This window comes from Macrobrachium rosenbergii, chromosome 18, assembly GCF_040412425.1.
Source record: "Macrobrachium rosenbergii isolate ZJJX-2024 chromosome 18, ASM4041242v1, whole genome shotgun sequence".
Lineage (NCBI taxonomy): Eukaryota > Metazoa > Arthropoda > Malacostraca > Decapoda > Palaemonidae > Macrobrachium > Macrobrachium rosenbergii.
Genome location: NC_089758.1, coordinates 3383221 through 3404233, shown reverse-complemented (window position 1 = coordinate 3404233; position 21013 = coordinate 3383221). Strand labels below are relative to the sequence as shown.

The following is a 21013-nucleotide window of genomic DNA, read 5'->3' as shown; positions in this document are numbered from 1 at the left end:
TACGTGGGGGGGCGGAAGGTGGATAATTGCCTTTTGCATAATGTTTTCAGTTTGAAGTGTGATGGTTATTGGTTATAAGCATATTGAGTGTTTACATTTATGTGGTATAGACAAATGTTGGTGAGGAGGGGTATGGAATAACTCTTGAACACCCCTAGATATTTTGACTCGTCATTAACCAGATTTTTGTATTATCTGACCGGCCCTTAGCTCTATTAATCTAGGTAATTGAGGGATTACTGTGTGTGTGTATGTATATGTATATATATATATATATATATATATATATATATATATATATATATATATATATATATATATATATATATATATATATATATATATATATATATAATATATATATATATGTGTGTGTGTGTGTGTGTGTGTGTTTGTATGTATGTATGCACAGTAAACACCCATATTAGCATTCTCATGGTTCATGGACTCACCTATTTGGGTATTTCTCTATGGAACATATATATACACATTATATTAGCGGAAAATACGCCCATTCGTATTATTTTTCACTGAGAAATATTCACTAATTACTGTATTTTCATATAATTTTCATGACTAAATGCACATTTTGTGATAAAAGTATTAAAATACTTGGGTATAAGCATTTTTTTTAGTATCAAAATAGGCAGTTCCAAGTGTTTTTAGAGGGGTTTTAAGTATTCACAGATTTTAGCTGTTTGTGGGTGTGTGGTATGCATCCCCATGAATATGAGGTGTTTACTGTGTGTATATATGTGTATATATATATTATTTACTGTATACAGTATATATATATATATATATATATATATATATATATATATATATATATATATATATATATATATATATATATATATATATATAAACTGGAATATGTCTCTTATAATTTATAGCAGTAATTGTTGGTTCAAAAGCCAGATGGTGGAATCAGCCTTGATTAAACAAAGAAATGAAATGAATCTCTCAAGAGGTGCTGGGGATTCAGATATTATACATAAAATTTTCCTCCAACCAGCAATTAAGATGATTAAAGAGAAATTGTCAACTGGAGTGAATTAATGGCTGACCTATGGATCGATATAAATACCTCTTTTCTGTAACTTTTTCTCATTCACTATTTGCCTGAGAGAGAGAGAGAGTTTGGTCTCTATATATATGTGTATATATATATATTGTGTGTGTATGTATATATATATATATATATATATATATATATATATATATATATATATATATATTATACACATACATACATACCCATATTCATATATATATACATACAGTAAACCCCAGAGTTCGCGTTCTCATGGTTATGAGACTCACGCATTCGTGGGGTTCTCTGTGGAACATATCTAGCCATCATTCATGGAAAATTCACCCATTCTTGTATTTTTTCACTGAGAAATATTCACTAATTACTGTATTTTCATATAATTTTCATGAATAAATGCACTTTTTAAGATAAAACTATTAAAATACTCAGGTATAAGCATTTTTACAGGGTTTTTCTTGGTTTAAGCTATCAAAATGGGCAGTTCCAAGTGTTTTTAGAGGGGTTTTAAGCATTCGCGGATTTGACTTATTCGCGGGGGGGTGTGGGACGCATCCCCCGTGAATACGGGGTTCACTGTATATATATGTATACATATACAGAGACCAAATTGTCTCTCTCCTCAGGCAAATAGTGAATGAGAAAAAGTTACAGAAAAGCTGGTATTTATACCAGAAGATTCATATGTCTGCCGTTAAGTCACTCCAGTTGACAATTTCTCTTTAATCCTTTTTATCGCTGGTTGGAGGAAGATTTTATGTATAATATCTGAATCCCAGGCGCCTCTTGAGAGATTCATTGCATTTCTTTGTTTAATTAAGGCTGATTCCACCATCTGGCTTTTGAACCGACAATTGAAAAACATATAATTTATTGGTATTTTGCTGTGTTCTCATTCAGTTATAAAAAATTATTTATTCACAAAAATAAAATGAAGATAATTAGCGAATATTTTAGGTATACTAAACTTGAGACCTCCTCTAAAAAAAATGTTTATAACTGTATTTTAATAGTTCACACACCAAATATACCTTAAACTATCATCCTAAAACACTTTAATATTACTGTATTTCAAAGTCATCGTACAATGTTACCCTCGGAAATTTATGGCTTACAGCTACACGCGAACACACTTACAACAGTTGTTCTTACCAAGGTGAAAACTAATCAAGTTACCCTTTGTTTAGATACGCACATTTCTTTCATATGGTATTCAAGGCTTACCGTTTTCTTTTAACGTAGGTAAAGGTATCATTGGTACATCGTTGGCGAATGTTTAAAAAAAATACATTTTAGTGATATTTTGCTGTTTACATTAATTAATATTTGAAAATTAGTAAATAATTTTTTATATAAAGATGTATTTAGTCACAAAAATGAAATGAAAATAATTAGCAAATATTATAGATATTCTGTTTATTAATTTTTTTTTCCTTAACACTTTCCTGTCCAATTGACGTAATATTACGCAATATCACCCTACCCCTCTTCTTTTCTGACTGACGTAATTTTACGTAAAATTTACCAACATTTTTCGAAGACGTGTGGTAGGGTAAATTTTTTTTTATTTTCGACAGTTGGTGGTTTCCATAGGCTAAAGCATACCTTGGACTGTGTAACTCAGGCATCAATACGCCAGCCAAGCAGTTCCTATACTGCGCATGCACAAAGCCCTGGCATAGTAAATTTCTCACAATGAAATCAGCTGATCCTACCCACACTTCTCTCTCGTATCTTACTTTTTTTTTTTTATAAAATGTAGGATTACATTATTGGAAACACTCTGTTTCGTACCTTTTTCTATAAATTTTTTAGTTCCTCTACTGTGCATGCGCAAATCCCTGGCGTAGTAAAATTCTCACAATGACATCAGCTGATCCCACCACGCAGGCCTGTCAGGCCACACTTCTGTCAGAGACCATGCATACGAGGTTGGGTAAACACGTGTGGCTGTTTACATACAGTGACGTCAATCGAGAACAGTTTCCAGCATGCTTTTGCAAAGTTTTTATGGTAAAACTAGCGGAAAGCGCGTTAGTGCATCACATGAGACATCTGGATTTTAGGCAGGGCTCTGAATCTCATTTTTCATTATTATATATATATCGATATTTAGAGAATTTTGTTGGCTTTCTCATAAAAAAAATAATTCATTTGCCTAACTGTTATAGCTTTTGAGCTACGAACGATAATGTTGACAACGGTAACATTTTTTTTCATTTCGAACAGCTTATAACGTCAAAATGAAACTGTTGCCGTTACCAAAGCCATTTTTCTTGACTCACTGTATTCCTCAACCTTTCCTCTACATTTTTATATATTTACAAAGTAATTTCTATGAAAAATATCCAAGCTAGGGCTCTTCAAAAAAAAAATGTCTAGCGATAATTCTCACCGTATGCCGGGCAGCGCACTCTGTTTCTTACCCTATTTTCTATCAATTTTTCACCAACTGGACTTATTCGTTTTTCATTCTTTTATATGTCGATATTTAGAGAATTTTGTTGGCTTTCTCATAAAAATAATTAATTCGCCTAACTGTTATAATTTTTGAGCTATGAACAATAATGTTGACAAGGGTAACTTTTTTTCGTTGATCAACTTATAACGTCAAAATGATACTGTTGCCATTACCAAAGCCATTTTTCTTAACTCTCTCTTCATTCTTCAACTTTTCCTCTACATTTTCGTATATTTACAAAGTAATTTCTATGAAAAATAACCGAGATAGGGCTCTTCAAAAAAATTTTTTTTGTAGCGATAGTTCTCACCATACGCTGGGCAGAGCGCTGTTTCTTACCCTCTTTTCTATCAATTTTTTTACCAACTGGACTTATTCGTTTTTCATTGTTTTATATGTCAATATTTAGAGAATCGTGTTGGTTTTTTCATAAAAAATCATTCATTCGCCTAACTCTTATAGCTTTTGAGCTACGAACGATAATGTTGACAACGGTAAAAATTTTTTTCGTTTCGATCAATTTATAACGTCAAAATGAAACTGGTGCCGTTACCAAAGCCATTTTTCTTGACTTTCCCTTTATTCTTCAACTTTTCCTCTACATTTTCGTATATTTACAAAGTAATTTCTATGAAAAATAACCGAGATAGGGCTCTTCAAAAAAATTTTTCTAGCGATAATTCTCACCATAGGCCGGGCAGAGCGCTCTGTTTCTCACCCTCTTTTCTATCAATTTTTTCACCAGCTGGACTTATTCGTTTTCCATTGTTTTATATGTCGATACAGTATTTAGGGAATTTTGTTGGCTTTCTCATAAAAAATAATTCATTCGTCTGACTTTCATAGTTTGTGGGTTACGAACGAAAATATCAAAATAAGTAAAGAATTTTTTTTTTTAATAGCTCACATTTTTTTGTATTTGGAGGGCTGGGACTCTTATTCTGACTATTCTGCCATAAAATATAAACATTTAGAAAAAAAGGACAGCAAAATGAACGTTGTTGGCATAAAATTTCTATTTTTGCTGAATTTTCGAAATAATTATTTTTTCGCACTATGGAGCGCTCCCAGACACATTGGGACTCATGTACCCTCAATGATGTGATAACTAAACAGATAGGAAAGGGGTAATATATAAGTGGTATCTTTTCTTTCTGTAGTTCCCTTCATATTTCTTCCTAGTGAACTCCATATTCAATGGCCCCTGTGGGGTTGTTTCATATAAATAGGTTTTATTTAATGAATAATAATAATAATGTATGAAGGTAACAGACCCTCTCTCAATCATGTCTTGTTAAAGAGAATGCTGGTGCCATTCTCTTTAACAATAATAATAATAATAAGAATAATAATAATACGAAAAAATCCATGAACAGGCGAATTTTCCTCAAATCATTTGGAGTTATGTTCCACAGAAAAATTTGTGAATAGGTGAAGCCATGAATCCTGAACTATATATATATATATATTTTATATATATATATTTATATATATATATATATATATATATATATATATATATATATATATATATATATATATATATATCTACCTATATATATTCTCATTGCCTCCAGTGCAGTAGACGTAAAGTTTCTCTGTCTACCTCAGTGCAGTAGACGTAATTTCTGCCGCTCATGTCTTTCTTGTTCTTTATCTTCCACAAATCTCCATCGTCTCCAGCCTTCTCATCTCTTAGTTCACATCCAAGTAGGTCTGGGTCTTCCAACTCATCTTATACCCAGTAGAGCCCAGCTGAAGCCATCACATGCTGTTCTTTCAGCGGTTGTCTGCAGGACATATTATGCCATCTCCATTTTTCTTTCATTGTTATCTCATTTACATATGGAGCTTCAACAGTTTATGCCATGATTCATACCCATATAGTAATACAGATCATACTAGCCTTAAGTGTAGGCTTGTTTTTGAATGCAGTTTCAATCTCTTTGATTTCCAAGTCATATCACTCTGCCCATTGCCTGATATGCTTTTTTTTAGTCTTTGCTAAATTCCAACTTGGAAAAACCTGAACTGGGTATCATTGCTCTTGAATATTCAAGAAATCCACCTTCATTGATCTGTTTTCTGCATCTGATGTTACTTCACATCATGTGCATACTAATTCCTAATGTCTTATGTTTTTCTGCTTGTATCATCTCTTTAGTGATTCAGTCATAACCTGGTGTTTTCCATCTCCCAGGTTTCTGTATTATCAGTTCCTCTTCAGAAACTGTGGATTCATTCGTAAGGATATTCAGGTCTTGATAAGCTCTGGTATGTCAGTTAGATTGTCCCCGATCATGACCTCACAAAAATGTCCCACCCAGATTTTTGCTATTGTTGACCAGTATTTTTCTCATTTGCTTCTCCCATGAATATTTCATTAATAATTTTTGTAGGGTACCATAACACCAGTGCCACGTCTTAAATAAATTTACAGTACTTAGCTTTGTCAACATCAATGTATTTGTACAAATAGTCATTCCTATGTCTTCTTGATTGTTATTTGACATCGCTAACGAGATTCGAGTATTAACACATTTTACTGTGTGTTCTCCTCCTGGAATTTTGTCAATGCATACCTTGTGCTTCTCACTAGTATGTAGCATATCCCTAGTATCTGATTTGCAGAGGGTTTCTGTTAGGCTATTCCATATCCAAGTACTTCTCTTCCAGCAGATTGACATACAGCCCTTGTGTTACAAAATCCTTATGGATTGTCTGCTTCCCCTCAGATATGGTGTTTAGAACTGCAAATCTCTTTTGACATTCAGTTTAATAAGCATCTTTATGTTCATCTTCAAGACGTTCAACTGTATAAAACCAGAATACCCTGTGTACTTTTTTGTCGAGTGCTTTGAATGAGCCTTTAGTGTGGCAACGATAAGTTGGTGACCTTTGCTGTGGCAACGATAAGTTGGTGACCATTGCCCACGTCTGTTCCTCTGTAGTTCATAACATTCTTCAGTGTTGTTCACACTAAGTTAGTAGATATGTGATTTATTTGGTTTCAGTGACTGCAAAGTACCAAATTATTTGTAGCATAAAACTAATAAAACTGCACCCCATTTTTGTTTGCAATCTCTCCCAGGCCATCTTTACCCATTACATCCCCCATTGTTCTTACCACCTTTGGACTCGCATCACCAACAGTCGTTTCTCTGGTGTCTCATTTATAACATTTTGCATTTTTATAAATAATTCGTTTATTCTTCACAGAATTCAATTGCTGGTGCTTAGTATACTTTAATACTCAAATTGCAGTTTTTTTATGTAAATTTTTCCAGCATTAACATGCTAGCTGCTCTCCAGTCAGTCCATGCCGTCTCTGCATTGGACAAGTTCCTTCTTCTCATTTTGAGAAAATTTATGCATTAACCCCTTCCAGTCTCTTTTCCTATTCCTATGCACTTTGATTCATGAACAGCTATGATGTCTAGACCATATCTTGTGAATACATTTTCTTTATTTTTGCAATTTGGTTCAGGTTCTTACTTTCTAATGGCCTATTTTTAATTACATCCTATGTGCTGAATTTATATAACTGTTCTTAGCACCTCTCTGTGACAGTTCTGAATTGTGCCAATTCATTTATGTGGTGGAATCCATATAGGTTTCATGGGATTAATACACTAATGTGTGTATATTATATATATATATATATATATACATATATATTATATCTTCTTTTCCTCAGGGCTATTAATCTGAATGAAGAAAGATAAAAATTTTTTTATATTGTTTATTCTTTTCTTGCTGAAAATTGTTTCGGCCATTAACTCGTGGCCAACATTAGGTATTGTAGCCTGATGATAGCCATAAATTAGTGGCAAAAACAGCTGTTGTCAGAAAGGATAAAAAGGAACCACATAGCAGCTTTCATTTTTTACTTCAGAGTTTTAAGCTTTGAGGATGAGATGAGATTCAGAAAACGAGAGTACTGTTGTTGTGAAATAGTAAATGCCACATGTGCTTAACATTTAATAGTAATTGTTTATTGCTTAGGAAGAATGTCCAAAATACTTACCTACCATGCACCACACAAACTGCGCTCGGCATCCACACTTCACTTCCATAAAGAAGACTAAGCTCAGCAGTTTCACTAAGGCTTCCAAAGAACTGTCAACTCTCCTCCCACGTTTGTTTGCACATACAGTAAACCCCCCATATTCGCGTTCTCACGATTCACAGACTTCCGCATTCGCGGATTTCTCTGTGGAACATATCTACCCATTATTCGCGGAAAATTCGCCTATTCACAGTATTTTTCATTGAGAAATATTCACTAATTACTGTATTTTCATATAATTTTCATGACTAAATGCAATTTTTGTGATAAAAGTATTAAAATACTCAGGTATAAGCATTTTTACAGGGTTTTTTTTTTTTGTGTTTAAACTATCAAAATAGGCAGTTCTATGTGTTTTTAGAGGGGTTTTAAGTATTCACAGATTTCAGCTATTCACGGAGGGGTGCGGTACACATCCCCCGCAAATACCTGGATTTACTATACTCTGTTACCTTTTTTGTTTCACCTCCTGACTCACCTCTTCTTTCATACTACCATTACTCATTATGTTGGCTCACAAATACTTAGATGAATGAAAAGGTTGCATTCGTGCACCATCCTTAATATCATTTATTGCTATATCTCGCAGATTTCCATTTACCATTATAACCATACCTTACTCTCAACTCTTTAACAAACACTTTTACTCATTTCTTCAGTCCTGCTTTACTTATTTCGGCAGTTCCTTCTTCCCTATTCTTCATCAGCCCTGTATCAACTGCAAACATCAAACATTCTGCACGCCATTCATGTTTCATGTACACTGACCTTTCTCTGATTTATCACATCTCTCCATTCATAGAGGTATTGAACAGCTAAGGAGGCATAACACATCCTTGGCTCTGGCCCACTGTTACACCAAATCTGTCACTCTTACCTATATATTCTGTGTTGCGCTTCCACAAATAAACCTTTGTGTGTGTGTGTGTGTTTGTATGTATACATATGCAAACACACAGTTTTAATGATGAAAGTGAAACATAGAATATATAGGTAAGTGACACGCTTGGCATAAAAGTGGCCTGGAGACAAGAATGTATTATGCCTCCTTGGCTGTTCAATACCTCTGTGAATGGAGAGATACAATAAATTAGAGAAAGGACAGTGCTGATGAGGAATAGTTAAGGAGTAACTGAAGAAATAAATAAAGCAGGAACTGAAGGAAATTAATAAAAATGTTTTTTGAGGAGAGTTGAGAGTCAATGTAAGGTTATGATGGTACATGGAAACCAGTAAGATACAGCAATAAAATGATAAAAAGGATGGTGGATGAATGCAAATATAATAGATGGTACGATGAGAGAAGAGGTGAGACAGGAGGTAAAGCATAAAAGGTAACAGGATATATAAACCGTATGCAAAAGAATGGGGAAAAAAAGTCGAAATTTCTGTTGAAGTCTTGGTGAAATCATTGAGCTTAGAGCTTACTCTCCTTTATGGAAGTGAATTGTGGATGCTGAGTGCAGTTTGTGTGGTGTGTATGACAAAAAAATAAACATGTAGGAAGGGTAAAAGAGTTAGCATAGGTGAAAGGGCAGATCAGAGTATTTTAAGATTGTTCATTTATGTGGAAAGAATGGACAACAATAGGTTGTCGAAAAGAGTAAAAAATCGGAAGTGTTATGGGGAACAAGGTGAGGAAGCCCTTGGAAAAATTGGATAGATGAGGTTGAAAGAGGTTTGGAGAAAAACTTGTCCAGGGAGCATGAGAACTAGGTGCAAAATAAAGGGAATTCTGCATCATGTGTACAGAGTTTGATGCATATTCTAAGTAGGTGTATTAAGCTGTTCATGCTGTGGAAATTTAACTGTATGTGGACTTAGTAACTATTCTATAGTTAAATTATCAATATATTAGTAACCAGCAATTTTTTTTTTATCTGTAGCCACCCCTCATTAAAGGAAACTGCTGAACATTGAAGATATATATTATATATACAGTATTTGTGTACAATACATATCCATTATTAATATAGGCTAATTTGCTGTGTTTTGCATTACTGGTCTTTTTATTTTTTAAGAATAAAACTTTATTGGGGTTTTCAGTATGAGACAGTAATGATTAAGTGTTCATTGCACTCTGTATCATAAGTGTAAAAGAGGCTTTGTTTTGAAGTATTGTTGAATGAGATTTTGTTCAGTCAGTATAGAGTACTATGAAAGTAGTATGAATTTTTGTACACTAGTGCATTGATAAGATTGCAAGGTAGATTATTCCTTGAATATGTATACCCAAGAATTTTAGTTTGATATTGCTCTTAGCTTTACAGGAATAGCTACTTTTTGGGGTATATCATGCTTTATGATGATTACAGGTTTGGCTACAACACTTTTGCTTCAAACAACTGACCAGAATGGGAGGTTAGTGACCATTAACCAGGGTGCCACTAGTGCAGTACCAACATCAGTGGTCACTACATCATCTAGTGGACATCATACAAGCACTCATCAAAGTACCACGACGGGAGGATCCACACGCGGCCTCAACCAGCACGGTGAGCCAGTTCCGCGCCCGTATCAGTGTGGGGTTTGCGGAAAATCGTTCATTCGAAATGAGCACTTGCGGCGTCACGTACTGACTCATTCAGGCGAAAAACCCCATGTATGTAATACCTGTGGAAAAGCGTTTTCCAGACGTGAACACTTAACTAAGCACATGAGGTCCCATATAAAACCTCCCTTGCCAACTGTGACATCACAGCCTAGTTCTCAACCAAGTCATAGTACCATTCAGGTGGGCAGCATATCCGCAAGTGTGGCCACACCACAACCCACTCTTACCGTGGCTCAGTCTGTGGCAGTTTCGCTACCTACTCCTAGTGTTGTGGCGACAACCAATGCTGCTCACCAACAACCACCTCCTCATGGTGTACCACATACGGTTGCAGCTACCCATGGAACCCCAGTGGCTCATGCTGCTCATCTACCCCCTGGCACACATTATTTACCGATGTTTGGATTGCTGGCAGAAGTGGTTTGAACAGCTGTCTCTTGATAATTGACTGACAGCTGACCTGGATTTGTCGTCGTCCCCCCCCTCCCCATAGTTAACTGATGGCAGCAGGAGGCACATGTTCCATTACCTTTCATTAACATTTTGATTTTAATGTTCATGATGCTTTTCAGATCACCTTGTGTCCGGCCCAAATATTTATTTGGAGATCATTTGTTAGGTTATATACCCAGAAGTTTGTTATAATCCTGGCTGGAGCTTTAAAATTTATATTTTCAGAATGAAATACAATCCATAGATGTGCCATGAAACTCCCTGTAGATGTCAGCACTAGATTTTTTTCTCAGTATTGAACAAACTACCGAGGAAAAATGGGTTTTTATGCGTCTCTCAATCCCCCTTCCTACACAAACACAATATAGCGATAAATATTAAGCATATATCTTATATCTATATGTAATTGTCAGTCACGCCCACTGTGACTTCCTGTTTGATCCTTGATCACATTCCAATCACTAGTTGTATCTTTGGCTGCACTTGTGGACATTGAAAATTTTATTACTAGTTCTATATTACCACTTTGAAAAAAAGTCAAATTTAGAATACAATTTTTATACAGTCATGTACTTAGCAATGTATGTAAAGACACCCGAGTGATTTTCTTATAGATTTTCTTGTCATGTGACCGTAGTAGGTTCCTGGGCAAAAGCATTACTTGTACATGTCGAAAGGCAGCTCTGTAATGTGGTTACCACAGATAAGACACTTGTGTTTGTTCCTCTTTTTTATATTTTAAGTATATTTCATTAGAAGTGCATTTTATCTCTGCTAAAAACTAAATCATGTTCTTGTAGATTTAATTGTAAAAAGGTACCTTTTAATTGTATTGTCCCTTGTAATTATTTTAGGAGCTTCTTATGCTTGCTTAAATGTTTTGAAATAATGTTTTATATTTGAAGGTGTTTTGTGTTGAATTTTAGGAGTTACACAAAACGAAAATGGTGATCTAACACACAACTGAAGATTTAAATAATTATGTCAGTTTCATGACATATGTTTGGCCTTTTGGAGGAATATATTTTTGTTTTGCCTGTATTGGTGAAAGAAGAGCAGGTTTGATGTTGACATGATTCAGTCGAATTCTTACCTTTGATACTGTATTTTTTTTTTTATTCTTAGAGGTGCTCAAATGTCAAATCTATCCTTGTTCTTTGTTTCATTTTCAGTTTTTAGATATGACAGATCTGTATTTTGCTTCTGAGAAGTAAAATCTTGAATAAAGAAGTATGGAAGGAAATTTAGGGAAAAGTAGAACAGATGTAAACTATAAATTCTTTTTAAAGAGATATATATATATAAACTATCTTCTACTATCTGATGTGACCTTTTCTATTCAACTTACAGGCAACCTGTTGCCTCTTAATGGAATCTTTGTATTAAAATATTTTCTTGGTGTTGACCAACTCTTCATATATATAAATATATATATAAAGTTGATATTTTCAACACTGGTTGGTACAAAGAGTTACATATATGTTTGAAGTTTGTTGACTATAATTGCAAAGCTTAAAAATATTATGGCGTTAACTTTGTACTTTCATGTCTCTAGAACATTGCGTTATGTTCCCGTGTTGGATTATATTTTGATGTAGCTGTTAGTGATTTGTGCTTTTGATAATGCATATGCATATTTGGGAACTGTGTTATATTCTCAAATCTATTTTGATCTCTGGACCTCCATAGAGTGAGTGGACCCCACTTAGTTAGGTCTTGATTTTATTTATTTAAATATTCCAGAGTAATGCAGGCTATGAAAGCAGGAGCTGCTCTTAATACAGATGGTTTCTTTTTATTTCACATATTTGCAAGTAATAATGGGGTTTTATTTTAGGGAAGATTTTGGTTTAAAAAGGGTACCTTAATTTTGTCAATGAGTAGTATTGTGTAATTTATACCTTGCACTTAATTTTTTCCTCTTTTTAAGCAAAATTATTCTTCTGGCAGGGGATGCTCAGTGTTACAGACTTTGTAATATATTTTGGATATTGGCAGCTCTTTCCATTACAAAATTACTACCGACTTCCTTTCATAGTTATCCTTGCTTAGGTTTACACATTTCTTTTAGGTCCACATGTTATTAACATTGTATAAAATTAGTAACTATTGTGTATCATTACTGTTGATTTAAATTAGTTGAGTAATCAACTATGAATGCTATTGATTTACATAACTTGACAGAGTGAAAGTAATCAGATTATATCACAAGCTAGGTGCTGTGGTGGCCGTAAGCTGCCTTGAATTGCTGATGTCCACCGTTATTGATGTAGTAGAGTGTTGAGTCATCTGTTAACTATAAATTACATCTTATGACTCTCGTGTGTTGGTAAAACCACTTGAAATCCTATGAGAGGAGGATTCCTAATAAACCCAATTTATGGTAAACTAGTTTATGACAATTATTTAAATGCTATACATACTGCAGTCAAGCAGTTGTTTCAGTTTGAGTGAGAATTATTTATTGGTCTATATTAAAAAAAAAAAAAAAAAGACGGGTACCATTAGATCCTAATAAATTATCTTTTTACAGTGAGATATTTTGCTTAAAATAGTTCACTGTAACTTATAAATATTTAATTTACATTGTTTATATCCCTTTCAAATCCTTTTGCCCTCTTGACAAGCATGGTATGGTATTCAGATGCATTTTGGTTGTTTTGCTAGCCAGTGTCGTCTGCCTCCTCTCATTGGCTTTCATGACTGCATAATTTTTACTTAAATTTGTGTGAAAGTACAAATTTTTGACCAAGTCGTAATTTGCCTGGTCTGGACTGTTAGCTGAAATATCAGAAATATGCAGGTTTTAAGGAGTACTTTGTACACTTTTTCTAAAATTAAATACCATAGATTGGATAGACTTTGCAGTTTCAAAGATTAAGTTGAAATTTCTGTAATTGCTTTGAATTGGCAATTAGTTTGGGAATGTTTCCCATTTAGTATACATATGTATTTGCATTTACAGAGTACCTAAACCTGATAAGATCATGCAAGTTACAGTCCAGAAAAACTCCCTCCAGAAGTGTGAAAATATTCATGGATTTTGGGCCTGTTGGCGCTTGTATTTTCCCCATCCTATTCTCATCAAGTAATCCTGGAACAAATGTTATCGGGTTTGTTGAATACCATTGGCTCTTTATGCAATTTAAATATTCAGACGTTTATGATAGATTCACATTATACTGTACATATATATATTTATATATTTAAAATTTTTGTGATATCCTTCCAGTTATAAAATAGAAATCATGGAGGCTAATATTAAGTGGAAAATTTTTCAATGTGTTTTAAGGCTCACAATCCCTGATTATGTTACACGTTGACTTCAGCCTTGAGGTAAAGACCAACATGTGAAGTTTGGGTTTAACAAACAAAAGGAAAAAAAAAAAAGATTAGCAAACAGGTGTATTGCAGTAAATCTTCAATAAAAAGAGGAAGTCATGAATATTTATTTTTAAATACCCTTCAATTTTGATTTTGATTTCAAAGTTTTCTTCGCATGTGATATGGCACATCATTTGATATAACTCAAATGTAGGCTTGCACTCCTTCACTGCTTGCTTTTTGACGTGTTGCAAAATCTGTTTTAACTAGAAAAGGTAACAGTGCTTAAATTTGGCACTAACGGTGTCCTAATAATTTTTATCCAGGTATAAGTCTGTAGTAATATGTGAAAAGTTTGCTTTAAAGATAGGACAGTATTTCCCAAGTTTTAGCCAAGAAATAACATTGGCTTTTTAGAATTATTTTTTGGCATAAAACTTTTACAGAGCATTGCTTGATGTAATGGGAAAATGTGGGCATTCTTGGTTGAGCATCAAGCTTGAGAAATCAAAGAAAACTCCAAGGAATTATGTAAGATTATAATAATTTGATACAGTACCTTTGTCATAAGCAAAGTATTCTTTTAAGGTTAATCAAAACTGAGTACAAAACATCTCTTAATTTAGATGAGACCAAATGTAGGTTTTTCCTTAAGCAATGGTTCACTTTAGTAACTGTACACTGGACTAAAGGCTTCATTAAGTTTTACTTGGTGGTGTATGCTCTGCAAACACAAGTTTATTAAACACTGGTTTTTTTTTTTTTTTTCAATACTGTTACTATATAAGAGGCATTTTGTATGGTAGCAAAGAGTTATGCAAACTATTTTTGAAAAATAAAATTGAAGCATCTGTGAAAGAGTTCTGGTTTGTTTAACATACAGACTTCAATTCAAGAGAGACCATATTGACTGATAATTTGCCAAACCTTACTGACCTATTCAGATGGTTTGATTAAAAGTCATTACACCAGTGTGTAAGCAACAGCTGAGATGTGGATTATTTAGGTCCTGTAATATTTAAGGTAAAAACTTAAATGATGAAACATGCCAGTGACTCGCCTACCAAAAAGTTATGAATATTTGTAAGTATTTCCTACTAAAGTACCGACAACAATTTCATTAAGATCTAACTGTACTATCCAATAATGTAAGCTGGTGTTCTTTAGACGATTTATAAACATTACACCCTAGAACAAATTACATTGTGGTCATATATCTTTTTGAAGAGATAATGTGTAGATGTTCATCTTAGTGACTATGATCATCAATAAATGGAAAAATATATATGGAATAATGAACCCAACAAATTAAAACAGGCCTAGTCCCAAGTGTTGGATTATTGAATTCATCTCAACAACTACACGAGTTATTTTTGATTTTTAGAAATGGTCACTTGAATAGCTCACATGACCCAGCAATTCCTATATGTACAGAATTAGTAGAGTAACACTTAAACAGTCAAGATTTTTTTTTTTGGCAAATGAACAAAGTAATCAACAACAAATGTTAAGTCTTGGAAACAAGTTTATTAAAGAATTTCATCTATCACCTTTTTCAGTTAACAAAAAACGTTTACAAAAAATGTTTACATGGTAATTTACGAAGATCTGAACTTTTTTATTGACAAATACAAATCTTTTGGGCCAGCCCTTGTAGAGCTAAATAACCTTTCTGGTCTAGTTAAACTACAAAAAAACGTCTTCCACTGGTGTTGAATACAGTATTGAGGAATAGCTTCATACAGGATTATGGAACTCGTCAACAAATATTTCCTTACATTTTCATGACTGAACTAGGCTACACCTTATTTACAGTTTAGATTGGTAATCTTTGTGGTAAAATAGCCTGACAAAGCCATTGTTGGTTTGTGGTGTCACTTATTGTTCCCACTGAATCAATACCTGTATTCTTCTTTAAATGGAAATGGGTCACACTCGTAGGTATTTGATATTATCCCACAGTGCAGAACAAGTTACAATTCAACATATTTTATGTGGTTTTCCAGTTTGAAAATCCCCTAAATATCAACCAAGGACAAAAAATCATTAAAAGAAATACTGTCTGGATCTAAGGCATTTCCTGTATTGTTTTTCAAATTGTTGAAAGTTTGTTTTAATTGACTGAAAGACCTAATACACTAAGTAAGAACAAGCCACCCAAGGAAAACATAAGTGTAATGACTCTGGGTGGTTAAACAATCTAATAACAGTGAGTTGAAATTTACTAAATATTATATTTTTGCTAAGAAAAGCTTACCAATTACATTAATCCATTCTACGATATAATAAAGCTGACTTAGAAAAAATGCTCTACGTATATTCACCAGACAAATTACACTGTGGTCTTTTAAAAGACCATATTGAAACAGCTTTATCACAAATTTCATTACTAGTGCTGAAGATAATTTATATTCCAAATCCTGGTTTAATAATATTAGGAAAAGGATCCAATTTGGTCAAAAGAAATATAAAAACATTCATCGAAAGCACAGAATCTGCCATAAATTATTAGCTCATTTAAAAAGGAGACTTGTTCTTACCCTCTGCCAAGATTCCAAAAGTTGTCAATTTAGCAGTGTATCCAACTCATTATAACTTGTGTTCGATCACCTATCAGCAAATTCAGGAAGAGAGCGATAAGACGGGGAGAAAAAATTCATGTTTTAAGAGTACAGATTTTGAAACTGCTGAATGCTGTTATGATAAATAGTTTACTACTGAAGACCCCGGACACCTTGCCGTAGCCTACGGTTACGGCGCCGTTCAAGAGAGCAACGACGTAACTTAACTCCTAATTCAGCCCCAGTAGTGTCTGAACTGAATTACCTGTGCTTCGTTATCCCTTGATGTTTCAGGGCATAGTTGGGTATTTTGAACATGATTTGGATTACTCTTAGACTGTGAACTTTAGTGCTAGATGTGCAAAAAAAAAAAAAAACTGCATTGACGAAACTTTCAATTTTTGAGTTGACAATTGGCATAGATTCTTGACAAAGAAGACAAAGGGTTGGGAAGTCACGCCATTAAAACCAGAAAACTATCAAGGCGTTATTCAACTGAAAAAAATGAATAGTAAAAAAAATATCCGCAAGTGAATAGCTGATAAGAGACACCAACAATAGAATAACTTGAAAAATACTAGAAATTAAAATGCATTTAAAACTCAGAGATAGTGGTATAAAAAAATTACAAACTGAATAGCATTCATGGTTCTAAACATACGGCGCTCCTGCAGTTCGCCAGTGACGACGATGTTAATTCTAATACACCCAGACTTTAGTTAACTGCAGGCAATATTATCAAGGTCCCTAAAGGAAGGTGATGATATGGAACACATTAAACTATACAATATTCCTAGCAGAAATAAATCAGCTATTCAAGTTGCAAAAATAGAATTGGCAGGCAGATTTTACCAGCTAAATTCACTAATATTCCCAAGCCTATGCAGTTCAGGAATTGCTCGAGGTTTGGATATAGGCCTACAGGAAAGTGTAAACATGAACCGAGATGTACTGTATATTGTTTACTCCCCTCAGTCAGCCACCATTTGGAAATGTAGAACATAAAAATGTTTGAATTATAATCAAGATCACTATATGAAATACGTGGAAAGGTCATTTATATATAAGAGAATCAATGATCATTGAAAACAGTATTCGTATAAAAAGACTGTTGAGAGAATACATCCCCACTGAAATATGCCAACATTATGTTGATGGCAATGTTCCCTCAATAGGCAATTACTCCGTTGTCTCATCTTTAATCCCTGAAGATGAAAGCATACGAACTGATATATATTTAAATAATAGAGTAACTATCGACAATTTTTCAAATTTCATCTACTAAGCTATATTTTTCAAAAGATATTTTTGTACTTTTTAACATTACAGTCAACCGTGAAATCCAATTTTAAGTCCCAGTAATGCTGGAGCGAGATTTAAATGCCCATAATTCATTAGATGATGTAAATTCCCATTCTCAGCTGCCCCTGGTTTACAAAATGAACATTTAATAGGTAATCGCCACTTATTTTGAGCCAAGTCCCTGTTTTTCCTGAACGCATAGATCATTCTCACCAACAGATATCTTAATTATATCCAGCATCCCAGACAGGTTTGGCTGGAATTTAACTGATGATCGATCTGTATTACAGTGACCATTTCTCCGTTTCATGTTGACAAACCAGGCCTACTAAAATAATCTACCCATTACTAAAATATTAAGTTGACTGGAATAACAGAGAATATTCCCCCATTTGAATTACAAAGAAATCACGAAGCCACAAATACCTTATCCAGTTTCTTTATCAAATAACAGATAAACCAGCCCCAGTCTTTTCCACACACGTAAGCAAGCACAGGGTCCCTTGGTGATCTGAAATACTGTTCGAATTAAGGCAGAACACACTACAAGTAGAAGCCTTGTTATCCTTAATAAATACCTAGAACTGGTAATTTCCATGTGAAATAGTTGGCAAAGTTTAGACTAATCTCAATTTCCAAGTCAAGAACAGAAATAGAAAATAATGACACTAAAGGAATCACATAAAAAGAAACAGGTTATACAGAAAGCCTGAGCAAATATTTAGTTACGTTGACCCTTGCCAATGTGTGCGGTAAAGGATATGAAGACGCTAATACTAGCCAGCCAAAGCTGCAACTACGATATCCAGTTAAAAAATGAATTACTATTTTGTCGGATAATGAATCTTATAACAAAACATCAAACCAATCGCTGGGCGAAGCTAGTTACACTTGGTGCCTGTGGGATGGAGAATTAAATCACAGATATGGGGGCAGTAGGAATCAAAGAATGTCTATGTGGAGTAGAATGCTGATGCTTGCACTATTATTCCCCCTGAGGCAGCGTGAGTTTAGTTTTGGCCTGGTAAATCACAATTTGCTCATTCCTCTTGTAACAGCTAAGCGCCAGGTGAAGGCAACATCGATTTGGAAATTATCAAACATCTAGCGCTCCCCCGCCCCTGCCGGTGCCAAAACGCTAATAACCAAATATGGACACACGTGTTCCCCGAAGACTGGCGACATGCAATCAATATACCTAACACTAAGCTCGGCAAAGACCCTAGTAGTCCATCAAACTATAGACCAACGCTTCTAATTCAAGATTAAAGATGGTGCCTGGGAACGAATAATATAATCACCCTAACCCAATACGGATCACCGAAAAATAGATCCACGCTCGAGCATTTAGTTCATTTGGAAGACCATATTTGGAGAAAAATTGAGCAGAGACAAGTCACTAGTACCATCCTTTTCTGTGATATCCAAAAGGCATATGATAGTAAGTGGAGACACGTTATAATGAAAAAACCCATGACAACGCTCTTTCCAGGTGCGAACTGACATATTTTCAGACACCTACAATTTGGAAAACGGTGTACCACAAAGAGGGGTTTTAAGTATCACGGTGTTCTTACTAATACTTAATACAAATCTGGTCTCGTGTGAATCTAAAAATAATTTACATCATACTTTCCCTAACCAACCAAAGACAAACCTGGTTTATCCTTGGCATTTTCAACACAATAGTAGGAACCTGGGACTCGCCAGCATGCTGTCATTTTCCTGAAAAAGGCCCTTGTGTTTTATGAGAACATCAGATGAAAACAGAATTATAATATCGAAATAAAAATGAGAAACTATCTGATAACTTTAAGGCAAAATGTAAAATTCTCAGCTCTTAATCTTTGATGCTCACTAGAACTGAAAAGCACACATTACATAAAAGAGTAAAAAAATGCGTTAAACCTGTTTAAGAAGATATCATGTACAACATGGACAGCAGATCATTCTAACTTTTTTGAAATACGGATGCCAAATGTAAGGCTCAGCATCACACTGTACTAAGAAGCGCAGATCCATTTCATAATGAAGGGATCAGAATCTGCCCCAAAGTCCCCAAGCTTCCCAAGTAAATTTGCTTAAGTTGAAAGTACTGAACCACATATCTCTTCTCATCACCGCGACCTAGTAGCCATACGAGGCGCAATAAAGATTCAGGCAAGTGCCTGACAGACTAAGAGGCTAAATTTAGGGCTTTCGATAAAAGACTTTTTATAAACCTTCACCAAATTCTCACTTCGAGCCAACACAAGTTTTGAGTTCAGTACCAGGGCTATGCTTTTACTGGACTGTTCATCAAGTATGTGTTTATAAACACTTGTACTATCTAAACATACTTATAACCCTGAACACCATAAAACAAAACACAAATATACAAGACATAAAACCACCCATTACGCAGTTTATACAAATGGTTCCAGAACTGTCTTTTGGTCAGCAGTTATGAATATTAAAAACGTACCACCACATAAAATTTAAATTTTCTTTGACATACGGGTGTTTTAGAAGCCCTTAAAACAAATCCTCAATTTGGCCATAACTGAAGGGTTCATGTTCTCTTTCTGGGAAAGAATATAAAGATGTCATGTAGAAATAAACTTGAAACCGGAATAAAAATAAGAAAGTAATATCTATCAGCCAAAGTTCTTATGCCTAAAGTTTGAAACAAACCTGAAAAGGAAGGCTCATACAGCGTATATAAAAGGTAAAAGGTGGCTCTAAATCACGAAACTATCTTATACAACCTGGGTACTGGTAGATTACCAATAATGTTGCTAATTAAAACAATTGTATCATCAGTAATAGCAAAAATAAAATAGTATATAAGGAACAGGATTAAAGGAACTTCGTCTATTCATAATGGAGTAAAAATCTGGCCCGGTTCTTTTAAATCGTTCCTAAAAATATAATTACCTGAATGCAGTGAGTCTCCACTGTTCCCGCACTGTAACCTGATAATTAATCAAAATGTAATCAAAAACACAAGCAACCGATCCTCTAAGGACTGTGTCTCCAATGAGAAATAAGTAACTATTCCTTCAAATTATATCTAGAGCTAATTGGCTCACTGAATGAATAAATATGAGGATCTGAATCCCTCCACTACTGGAACTTCCTACTTCGTGGACTAACTGCGAGGCCTGAATTTATATCCATCGATACTAATCATCAAACAGTTGTGCATCTACTCCTGAGCACCATAAAGAACTTCAGCAGAACGTAAGACACTAGG

At 34.3% G+C, this 21013-nt stretch overlaps 1 protein-coding gene across 5 annotated transcripts in view; it reads left to right on the top strand.

The window, feature by feature from the left end:
• LOC136848042 (zinc finger protein 358-like) overlaps positions 1-14036 on the top strand; it is a 69620-nt gene extending 55584 nt beyond the window's left edge. For all 5 annotated transcript variants that reach the window (XM_067120113.1, XM_067120109.1, XM_067120110.1 and 2 more), the window contains one exon: positions 9900-14036. In XM_067120113.1, coding sequence (XP_066976214.1) covers positions 9900-10564 — 665 coding nt within the window. In that variant the 3' untranslated portion in view covers positions 10565-14036. The remainder of the gene's footprint in view (positions 1-9899) is intronic.
• Positions 14037-21013: the final 6977 nt, after the last annotated feature.